General features: G+C 52.4%; 1 protein-coding gene across 1 annotated transcript; it reads left to right on the top strand.

The window, feature by feature from the left end:
* Positions 1 to 10135: 10135 nt before the first annotated feature.
* KCNF1 (potassium voltage-gated channel modifier subfamily F member 1) lies at positions 10136 to 11620 on the top strand (the record flags this gene model as incomplete). Its single annotated transcript, XM_081254019.1, has 1 exon — positions 10136 to 11620. The coding sequence occupies one exon, from the start codon at positions 10136 to 10138 to the stop codon at positions 11618 to 11620; it is 1485 nt and encodes a 494-aa protein (XP_081110145.1).
* Between the last annotated feature and the right edge of the window lie 316 nt (positions 11621 to 11936).

Here is an 11936-nt window from a genome sequence, read left to right as displayed (position 1 = left end):
GCCACAGGGAGCTCTTCAGCCGAGGGCATCGCAGGATCATCCACGGTCAGTGACTGATCAAGAAGGGGCATCACGGTCTAGCCATCCTGCCCAATGCTGCCGGGTAGATACACCCCCGAGCTCCCCTTAGGGCTGGCCGGGCTCTGCCGGGCTGCAGAGCAGCTGACCTCGCCCTCTTTCCTTTCCCCGGGTCACAGGCCTCTCTCCCCAGTGGACTTCCAGCACAGCCCCCCAGGCATCACGGCTGTCATAGGTCCTGTATCTCCCTCCCGAGACAAGCCAGATGTGGAAGGGCTGATGGCCTCCACCAGTCTTGTTGAAAGAGCGAGTTAGTGATAAGAGCAGTGCAGACGAGCTAGGTCGGGGGCTCTGGGCGGGGAGGGAGTGCTGGGTGCTGTTGGCTGCAGGGGCGTCAGCCAGAGATGAGAGGATCTCAGCTGCCACTAGGCCATAGGGAACATTTATGCAAATTAGAAGGCGCCATCTGTTTCCCACTCCCAACCTGGATAGACCCATCCCTGCAGGCAAAAGGCTTGGTGTGTACAGGGCCCTTTTTTTAAAAAAAAATAAATTTATTTATTAATTAATTTATTTTTTGGCTGCGTTGGGTCTTCGTTGCTGTGCGCGGACTTTCTCTAGTTGCGGCGAGCGGGGGATACTCTTCATTGCAGCAGCTTCTCTTGTTGTGGAGCACGGGCTCTAGGCGCGTGGGCTTCAGTAGTTGAAGCACGTGGTCTCAGTAGTTGTGGCTCGCAGGCTCTAGAGCACAGGCTCAGTAGTGTGGCACACGGGATTAGTTGCTCCGCGGCATATGGGATCTTCCCAGGCCAGGGCTCGAACCCATGTCTCCTGCATTGGCAGGAGGATTCTTAACCACTGCGCCACCGGGGAAGTCCCTACAGGGCCCTTTTGAATAAAGAAATGGTGCCCCCTCCCCTGCAGAGGCAGCCCTGCCCTGGGGAGCATGGCTTGGCGAGGGGAGTGTGGGCTGGCTTTCAGCTCCTCTGCCAGGAACCTTGGTTCTGGGCACAGAATGCAAAATTATATACAACAGCCCCGCTCCCAGACTTTGCTCAGAATCCTGGAGCAAACCTTGGCCTTGGAGAGAGTCAGAGAAGATAGATATGGGGCATCTCAGGTGGTCCCAACTGTGGGCCACACGGCATTCATGGGCACTTCTTCTGTCACCTGCAAACCCAAAGTGGTTTAAGCAATAAAGAAGTGGATTGGCTCACTGGACTAGAAAATCCAGATGGTTCAGGCTTCAGGATCAGTTTGATCTAGTACTTCAGTCCAAGGACATTTGTGTCTGTCTCCATTCTGCCATTGACCATGTCTGTTTCATTTGAAGGCTGGCTCTCCTCATGGTTGCAAGGTGAATGCCAACAGCTTGCAGAGGAACATGCTTCCACATCCATGTCCAGAAGGAGAGGGAGTGTCTCTTGCCTCATCAATCAAACAAAAATATTTTGCTGCCCCTTGATTGGAGCAACTAAGGTCTCATCCAGTCTTCATTGCCATGGCCAGGGGAATACTCTGAGAAGTTTGGAGCTGGGCTGCTTTTTTTTCCCCCTGAAACGATAATGGGGACGAGGGAGATGTATGTGTCAAGGGGGGGATGTTAGTGGTTAGAATGATTGAGACTCCACTTTGAGGCCAAGGGTGGGGTCATCCTATCCAGACTCCACAGCTACTGACTCCTGGTGGTGGGTGTGGAATGAGAACTGGAGAGTGAACGCTATGCTGGGCATTTACAAAGGCACGTGAACGGAATCTGGACGTAAGCATCTCCCCAGTTCCTGACCTCTCCCTGCTACTTTCTCTGTCTGACTGTCAGCACGTTTTTTTAGACAAGGACATGAGAACTCATATACTGGCACTAGCAAGCAAACCAGTTTGTATCTGATTTCTTAGGTCCCATTTCAATCTCAATATTATGAAAGACGGGTGCGATGATAGCAACTCTTTACATCCTGGTTCACCATGTGCTTTCCTTATTGCTCTACATGACCACCTACTGGAGGTCTAGCGGGCATTTTCTCTATTTTGTAGAAGAGGCAGCTGAGACTCCAGAAGGCAAAGTGACATGTCCAAGTTCACACAGCTACAAGATGGCAGAGGTGGGACTCAAAGCTTAGTTTTCTGCGAGACATCCAACCTCTCGCCTAGAGAGGTATTGCCCTCATGGTCTCGGGATGTGGAATGACTTCACTATCAGGAAGTGGAAAAAGGACTCTTTTCTTCCTGAGAGTTTTCTTGTTGCACCACTCCCCCAACCCCCTGCCATTCCCTGCAGGTCATGAGCTCCCCACCACTAGAGGCAACCAAGCCAAGACTGAGCACCTGCTTGGAGGGACACAGTGGATGGAAGGTTGACCTAAACAATGTGAGTTTCCTTCCAGTTCTGAGGTTCTGGGGCTCCAAGCTCTCTGGAAACCTGGCACCTCCCAGGGTCCATCTGTACACACGTGAGGTCCTATTTGCTTGTCATAACCACATGAAGAAGAGCTTTCTATTCCCCAAAGGGCCCTGGTGTGCAGCCCATGGTGTGACTAAGGCACAGAAAGCTCCCGAGGACACTCAAACCATACACATTTGGTGACTGCATGCTGATTTGAAGGAAGGCACTGAGCTCATGACATCGTGATTATTTGGTTCTCTTGTACTGAAACATCCCAGAAATGACAGTAATTATCAAGTCCTGCCTGTCATGACATTTTCTTCGAAACGTGAGATGTTCCTGAGTGTTTTCTCCTTACTCCCAGCCCCCTTCCTTGCCCCCCTCCATCCCGTTTCCCACTCTGCTTCCAGGTCACATTCAGCCCACACCACTTTCCGCTTCCCACATCATGCCCTTTCTCTCCTCACTTGACCCCATAATGTCCCCTTTCCTTCCCAGTCTCTGGCCAGGAGCAGATATGGAGCCAGGGGCACCAAGAGACAAGCATTTGTCAGATGTTTCCAGGGCAGGGCCCTGAGCAGCTCGAATACGTGTTAATGTCAGGAACTGAGCCGAGGTCCGTGGCCCTTTGCTGAATTCCACGGTGGAAGACGGGGTGTAAGGAGAGGCTGGCTGTCTCCATGCCTGAGGTTCCCTTTCCCCTGTGCTGTGCGGGAGATCACATATCTCCTACATGGCAGCCAAGTTCAGTGAAAAGCACTGGCTTGGACATACACACCCAGATAGATTTGTTTTAAAATCACTAGCTATTTATTTTTTAAAAATTTAATAAGCTTTATTTTTTTAGAGCAGTTTTAGGCTTGTAGCAAAATTGAGGGGACAATATAGAGAGTTCCCACATACCCCCTGCCCCTACACAGGCACAGACCTCCACGGTCAAGATCCTCACTAGAGGGCACGTTTGTTACTAAAAATGAACCTACACTGATACATCATTATCACTCAAAGTCCAAAGTTTACATTAGGGTTCACTCTTGGTGTTATACACCCTATGGGTTTGGACAAATGTGTAATGATATGTAGCCACCATTATAGGATCACACACAAGAGATTCACTGCCCTGTAAAACCTCTGAGATCTGCTGATTCATCCCTCTCCTCTCCAACCCTTGGCAACCACTGATTTTTTGTACTGTCTCCATAATTTTGTCTTTTTCCAGAATGTCATAGAGTTGGAATCGTACAGGATTAGTCTTCTCAGATTGGCTTCTTTCACTTAGTAATACGCATTTAAGTTTCTCCCATGTCTTTTCATGGCTTGAGAGCTCATTTCTTTTTAGCAATGAACAATATTCCATTGTCTGGATGTACCATAGTTTATTCATCCACTCACCTATTGAAGGACATTTTGGTTGAGTCCAAGTTTGGGCAGTTATAAATAAATCTGCTATAAACATCTGTGTGCAGGTTTTCATGTGGATATAAGTTTTCAACTCATTTGGGTAAATACCAAGGAGCAGTTTTGTAAGAAACTGACAGACTGTCTTCCAGAGTGTCTGCACCGTTTTGCATTCCCACCAGCAATGAATATTGCTCCACATCCTTGTCAGCGTTTGGTGGTGTCGGTGTTTTGGATTTCAGTTGTTCTTCTAGGTGTGTAGTGGTATTTCACTGTGGTTTTAATTCACAAGTCTCTAATGATCTGGGATGCGGAACATCTTTTCATGTATTTACTTGCCATCTGTATATCTTCTTTAGTGAGGTGTCTGTTCAGGCCACCAGCTGGGATTTTGATTGGGATTGCACTGATTTACAGACCAAGTTAGGAAGAGCTGACATCTTGACAAAATGAGACTTCTTATCCATGATCATGAACTACCTTTGCAATTACTTAGTTCTTCTTTGATCTCTTTCATCACAACTTTTTAGTTGTCCTCATATAGAGCTTGTACAAATATTTGTCAAATTTATACCTAAGTTTTTCATTTTGGGGGTGCTAATTTAAATAGTAATATAATAGTGTATGTTTAAGTTAATCAAAGGGAAGATTCTTCCGGGCTGGTCTGGCCTATTCAGGTAGGCCTCTTAAAAGAAGACTTAGGCCTTCACTGAGATCAGAGAGGCTCTCATGCTGGCCTCAAAGAAGATTAAACCTCCATGAGTTCTATAGTTGAAAAAACATTAATTCTGCCACATGAGCAGGGAAGAGGGTCCTGAACCTCAGATGAGACCCCAGCCCCGGCCAACACTTTAACTGCAGCCTTGAGAGATCTTGAGCAGAGGACCCAGCTAAGCCTTGGCCAGATTTCTGACTCATGGAAACTGAGATAACAAATGTTTGCTGAATTTGTGGTACTCCATTACACAGTAGCAGAACAAATACACTATGTATAGCACTGACTTTTGGGAAATAAGGAAGCTGGGTATGCAAATATGAGGCTTTCACATTTTTTGAATTTTTACAATGAATATATATTAATTTTGCAGTGAAAGAAAAGGAAAATGCTAAAGGACTTATTTTTAAAAGAATTTTCTTCTCCTTTTACACTGCTTTTAAAAAGCAAGTGCAAAAGCAGACAGCTTCCCCCCCCCCCCCACCCTGTGACTGCTCCACTCCACACAGCCTGAAGCCTGAGGGTCCCCCTTTGTGCTCTCACTGCATTTTTCTTTCCCTAAGAAAGTCAAAGCAACTTCATCTCAGGCCCAGAGGTGGTCCTATCCCAGCCTCCAGGGCAGCATCGTGCATCCAAAGTCTTTGACATCTTTCTACACACCTGGGACATGCAGCAGCTCTGTCACATATGCAGTCTTCCCATCCATGACCTGAGCTGGATAAGTCACAGCTGAACAGAGGCGGGGGATGGGGCAGGGGGGTTCAGACCCAAAGGGACATGCCCACAGCAGGTCTGGACCCAGGAAGTCAAACTCCCCTTTCTTGCTCCTTCCCTCCTTCCTCGTTCACATTTTCAGCATCTTATAATCCGTAAAGCCTATTCATCCCCATTATTTTATTTGTTCCTCATAAGATCTTGTGCTCAGGAAGGAAAGGTCACTAATTCCATTTTGCAGGTGGAAAAACTGAGGCATAGAAAAGAAAAAAAGAAGCTCAGGGGCTGGGGCAAAAAAAGAAAGAAAAAAATTTCCTGATGAATCCATTTTACATCATTCTCTTCTCTACCCCATTCTCCATCCAACACCCCCTCCCACCCCGCTGGCCTCCTGCACTTGCCTTCCAGGCACAGTTTATTCAGGCAGGAGGAAGAGAGCTGAGCCTTCTGGTCAATCAACTCCTCAGCCGGGTGCACAGCAATAATGAAATGCAAATTTTTGATGGAGTACAGAACTGGATCTTAATGAAAGGCATTATTAAATTCATCAAAACACAAAGAAATTTTAACTGAACAGAACTGATTATTCCATTAAAAGGTAATAGGTTGCAGCTTGCCTCTTTCGGTGTCTAGACAAATCACTTAGATACACATGTGCTGGTTTTAATTAGCGCCATGGAAATTAAGCATTCTGTAGCCTGAAATGTTATTGTTGAACAAATAAAAAAATACTTATTTAATAAAGAAAAATACAACTCAAACAATTACTCCCCATAATGCCTGAGTAGATTCTGTGTTTTTTTTCCCTTCCCTGTTTAAATGAAAAACCCACATGAATCAAATTGCTGTTTCATCTTGTGTCTAATAGGAGGTTTTGTGCTCCCCCAGCCCCCCATGATATCACGAAATGTACAGTTCTAATAGGAGTCCTATGCAAGACTGAATAAAGCACAGCAAGAGACTTTCCATCTTTAGCCAAAAAGTCCAGACTTTTGCCCCCTGGTTTAATCCTTCAGGAAATTCTCAATGGATCTAGGCTCCTGGCTCAAATTTTTATGCATCACTGACCTTCAATGAAAAGGCATAACTAGATTCTTTTAAACCTACGGTATCGCAGTCTAAGCCGTCACAAAATTCAGACAGGGTCTAGGGTTCAGATGATGAAGGGCTGTATCCAGAGCCTTGGTCGGGGGGAGGTCTAGGGAAGACTTGGCAGGTGTGAGGGAAGAAGAAGGATGTATTAGTCTGCTCAGGCTGCCATAACAAAACACTCCTGGCAGCTGGAAGTCCAAGATCAAATTCCTACTAGGGTTTCTGGTGAGGCAGGATCACCAGATCCTGGATCGTAGATGGCCACCTTCTTGCTATGTCTTCACATGGCCTTTCCTCTGTGAGTGTGGCAGAGAGAGATAGAAATCTCTCGTGTCTCTTCTTAGAAGGCCACTGATCCTATTAGATTAGGGCCTCACTTGGTGTTTGTTTTTTTTTTTTTTGCCGTACACGGGCCTCTCACTGCTGTGGGCTCTCCCGTTGCGGAGCACAGGCTCTGGATGCGCAGGTTCAGCAGCCATGGCTCACGGGCCCAGCCGCTCTGCGGCATGTGGGATCTTCCCAGACCGGGGCACGAACCCGTGTCCCCTGCATCGGCAGGCGGACTCTCAACCACTGAGCCACCAGGGAAGCCTGGGCCTCACTTGTTTTAACCTTAATTATCTCCTTAAATTCCTAGTCTCCAAATACAGTCGCGTTGGGGGTTATGGCTTCAACATATGACTTCTGGAGGTACAGGATTCAGTCCGTACAGAGAAGGCAGTAGGGGCCTGGGGAGAGCACTGGCTGAAGAGGAACCCCAGACCTGACCTGTGAGTGCTGCTCTGGCCAGGTGAGTGGAGGCGGCCCAGGAGGATGAGGGAGGCTTGGTGGGATGAAAGGGGAAGGGCATCTGGGGCTCAGGCATGGCAGTCGCCAAAGTTCTGAGGCTTTCAAGGGTTTGAGAAGGAGTCTAGGAGTCTGGGGCGTAGGGCACGCAGGTTTGGAGGGGCAGGTGAGTGCCAGCCTCCTCCCCTCACTCAGTGATGCTGGGTTGCTCCCCACGGCGCTGGAGTTTACGCTCCCACCTTCCCCTCTGCCTTCTGGCTTCAGCCTGGTCTCTTGTCTCCAGCAGGAGCCTTCCTCCCTGCCTCTTTTTGGTTACCAGCCCTCCAACTTGCCTTGACCTGTGAGTTACAGCTGTTTCTCTCTCATGCCTCGGTCGTCAGCAGGCTCGTGCTCCGTTCTGGGCTATTGGGGGACATCTTCTCTGTTGTATTTTGCATCTGCATCCCCCTGCTTTCCCACTGTCGCTCATGACTAGCTTTCTTCCCTGCAGCGGTCTGGGAGTTGCTGAATGGACGGCGTGCTGGAAGAGATTTAAGCCATACTTATGTTTACCATGTCTGACGTACTCTGATGTTTTCTGTTCTATATTATCTCAATAAAACTGCTGGTCAGTCTTCAGTAAATCGACTGCACAACCAACCAACGATTGTCCATTAGCTTAGACTAAGATGCAATTTGAATTTGACCCTGGAAATACTAGGGAGCAACCAAAGACAACTAAGAAGGGAGGTAATATGAGTAAGGCCTGGAAGATGGATATGGGGTGTGTGCAGGGGGTCGCAAACTGCATTATATCACACAGAAGAATTGGCCTGGGGTCAAATCCCGGCTCCACCTCTTCAGCTATGTGACCAGGACAGGGGAGGCGAAGCGTGTAGGCTGGGACAGCAGGCTCTCAGGGTTCCGCCCCCAGCTTTGCCATCTGCTGGCTGAGTGATCTTGGTAGGTTACCTGACATCTTGCATCCTCCGAGAGACGCTGTGAAGATGACATGAGAAAAGTGCATGCGTTCAGAAAGTGCTCGACCTGTGGTGCACTTATAATAACTGTTATTTTTCCTCAACCTTTCTGGATCTCAATTTCTTATTCTGTAGTAACACATCAGAGCTTGATTTTAAATGGAAATAAAATAAAATCTGTGAAAAGAAGTTTCTCTAAACTATCTTCATGTGATGTACTCTAACATATCCAGTTTTATACGATCTCATTAAAAAAAAAAAAGAGAGTACTGTCAGTGACCCAGCCTACAGAATATATGTATTTTTTTTCTTTTCTTTTATTTTGGGGGTGGGTGGGTCTTAGTTGCAGCATGCAGGGTCTTCGTTGCAGCATGCGAGATCTTTAGTTGAAGCAGGTGGGATCGTTTTTTAGTTGTGGCATTTGGACTCCTTAGTTGCGGCATAGAGCAGTTTTAGGTTCAGAGCCAAAGTGAACAGTGAGTACATTGAGTTCACACATACTCCCGCCCGTCCCCCCCGTTCCTTCAGCCTCCCCCACCAGAGATACCTCCATTACAATCATTGACACATCATTGTCATCCGGAGCCCATAGTTTACACCGGTGTTCACTCTTGGTGTTGTACATTCCACGGGTTTGGACAAATGTGTGATGACAGGTATCCACCTTTAGAGTATCATACAGAGTAGTTTCACTGCCCTAAAACTCCTCTGTACTCTGCCTCGTCATGCCTCTCTCTAGAGTATTTTTTTAAACACGGTCCCCGGGTCACAGATGATGCTCAGTAGTTCGCAGTGTAGAAGATGCTGCTGGCAGCTGTTGCAATGGCTCAGGCAGTGGCTGCAAGTCTGGAAGACAGGGGAGGGTGTGGAACATTGTGTGGGAAAGGCAGAGCGGGGGGCTGGGGAGGTGGGAGCTTGGGGGGCTCAAGGCTCTGGAGGCCGGTGGTGGTGGTGCTTGTCTGCAGAGAAATGGGAAGCGGTGGACAGCGAGGACTTCAAGGCAGAATTTCAATCCGCTAACCGGAGCGTGTCAATCAGCCAGGACGGCGGGAAGCTCTGGATGAAGAGGAGGCCACGCTGGGCTCTACTCACATTTCACGGTGTGACCTGGGGCAGTCCCTTCTCTGCTACCCGGGGCTGGACTGGCTGTCTCGGTCGGACAGTGCTCGGGTGAAGGCCAAAGTGCCGCCCACGGCAGGGCAGCGTTAGGGGGAGTTAGGGAACCTGCCAGGACCAGTCAGGCTCGGCCGGCCCGGACGCGGGAGCCGCGCGTCTGAAGGGCTTTCTTGGGCACGCTTTCCGGTGGAGCAACAGGCGGCCGTGTTCTCTCCCCATCGATCTTCTGGACACAGCAGGGAGAGAGAAACTTTGCAGCCGGCGCCGGCCGGCCTGCCGCTTTCAAGCGCGTGGGTCCCGGGCCCGTGGGTGACCTGCTGCGCTGGGAGGGGCGGGCGGTGGCGCGGCAGCGGCGGTGGCCCGCGCGCAGCTGTGCCCGTCTGCCCAAGGGTTAACCCGTTCCCCGGCAGCTGCCGCGCGTGCCTTGCAGAATTTCACCAGAAGAGGGTACAGTTTGAAAAGCTCCTGACGTCAGGCTGGAATTCCTATTGTGTTTGGAAACGGCTCGGGCACAGAAGCCCAAGTTGCTCTCCGCGCACCTCGGCGGGCTGCGTGGGGCCGGCGGCCGCGGGGCACGCCTCGCGCCGGGGTCGCACGCGGGGACCCGCGCGCCCGGGGACGGAGGACGGTGCCTGCTGCCCACGAGGGGACCCCACTCCCGCCGGAGGTCGAGCCGAAGCGGCGGATCGCGCCACCCGGGAGCCGGGGTGAGCGCTCGGGGCGAGACCGGTGGCCGCGAGAGCCCCGCGCCGGCGCGCCCCAGCGCACGGATGCCCGCCCGGAGCCCCGCCGCCAGGCGCCTGCCTCCCCCGCGGCGCGCCCCAGTCCGCTGCCGCCCGCTGTGACCGCGCTTTCAGGCAGGCGGGCGCCGGCCGGGCTTCCCCGAGGGCCGCGCAGCGGCGGGACCCGCCGGACCCCCCCGGAGCCGAGGCCGCGCGGGCACTCGCCGGGAGAATGGACGGGGCCGGGGAGCGCAGCCTCCCGGAGCCGGGCAGCCGGGGCTCCCGGGCTGGAGACGACATGGAGATCGTCGTCAACGTGGGAGGCGTGCGGCGGGTGCTGTACGGAGACCTCCTCAGCCGGTACCCCGAGACCCGGCTGGCGGAGCTCATCGACTGCTTGGCCGGGGGCTACGACACCATCTTCTCCCTGTGCGACGACTACGACCCCGGGAAGCGCGAGTTCTACTTCGACAGGGACCCGGACGCGTTCAAGTGTGTCATTGAGGTGTACTATTTCGGGGAGGTCCACATGAAGAAGGGCATCTGCCCCATCTGCTTCAAGAACGAGATGGACTTCTGGAAGGTGGACCTCAAGTTCCTGGACGACTGCTGCAAGAGCCACCTGAGCGAGAAGCGCGAGGAGCTGGAGGAGATCGCGCGCCGCGTGCAGCTCATCCTGGACGACCTGGGCGTGGACACGGCCGAGGGCCGCTGGCAGCGCTGCCAGAAGTGCGTCTGGAAGTTCCTGGAGAAGCCTGAGTCTTCGTGTCCGGCGCGGGTGGTGGCCGTGCTGTCCTTCCTGCTCATCCTCGTCTCGTCGGTGGTCATGTGCATGGGCACCATCCCCGAGCTGCAGGTGCTGGACGCCGAGGGCAACCGCGTGGAGCACCCGACGCTGGAGAGCGTGGAGACGGCGTGCATCGGCTGGTTCACGCTGGAGTACCTGCTGCGCCTGTTCTCCTCGCCCAACAAGCTGCACTTCGCCCTGTCGTTCATGAACATCGTGGACGTGCTGGCCATCCTCCCCTTCTACGTGAGCTTCACGCTCACGCACCTGGGCGCCCGCATGATGGAGCTGACCAACGTGCAGCAGGCGGTGCAGGCCCTGCGCATCATGCGCATCGCCCGCATCTTCAAGCTGGCGCGCCACTCCTCGGGGCTGCAGACCCTCACCTACGCCCTCAAGCGCAGCTTCAAGGAACTGGGGCTGCTGCTCATGTACCTGGCCGTGGGCATCTTCGTCTTCTCGGCCCTGGGCTACACCATGGAGCAGAGCCACCCGGAGACCTTGTTTAAGAGCATCCCGCAGTCCTTCTGGTGGGCCATCATCACCATGACCACGGTCGGCTATGGTGACATCTACCCCAAGACCACCCTGGGCAAGCTCAATGCAGCCATCAGCTTCCTGTGTGGGGTCATTGCCATTGCCCTGCCCATCCACCCCATCATCAACAACTTTGTCAGATACTACAACAAGCAGCGAGTCCTGGAAACGGCAGCCAAGCACGAGCTGGAGTTGATGGAGCTCAACTCCAGCAGTGCGGGCGAGGGCAAGACAGGGGGCTCCCGCGGCGACCTGGACAACCTCCCGCCAGAGCCCGCCGGGAAGGAGGGGCTGAGCTGGAGCAGCCAGCTGAAGATCTCCCGCAGCGACACCTTCATCCCCCTGCTGACCGAGGAGAAGCACCACAGGACCCGGCTCCAGAGCTGCAAGTGACGAGGGGCGACCTGCACACAGACGGACTGGGCTGGTGGATAGATGGATGGACGGGTGTGACAGGGCTGCCAGTGACTGCCCGGGAGGGGCTGTCCTTTGTCCCCCAGCCCTCTCCTGAACAGAACTCTGAAGGCCCTCTTGGGCACCTCTGATGAGGCCGGGTAAGATCCCTTTGTGTTTCCGGCTGTCCAGGGGCCGGGGTGGGGGCCAGGGGCGGGGAGGGGCATCCAGGGATCACTGACAGTGTGGGGTGATGAGGGATGTGGTCTGGCTGATGGCAGGAGCCCTCGCCCGGTTCTGTATCTCCTTCAATAAA

Source organism: Mesoplodon bidens, assembly GCF_964165515.1.
Source record: "Mesoplodon bidens genome assembly, chromosome: 14".
NCBI classification, from domain to species: Eukaryota; Metazoa; Chordata; class Mammalia; order Artiodactyla; family Ziphiidae; genus Mesoplodon; species Mesoplodon bidens.
This window is presented reverse-complemented; position numbering and strand designations above follow the sequence as displayed.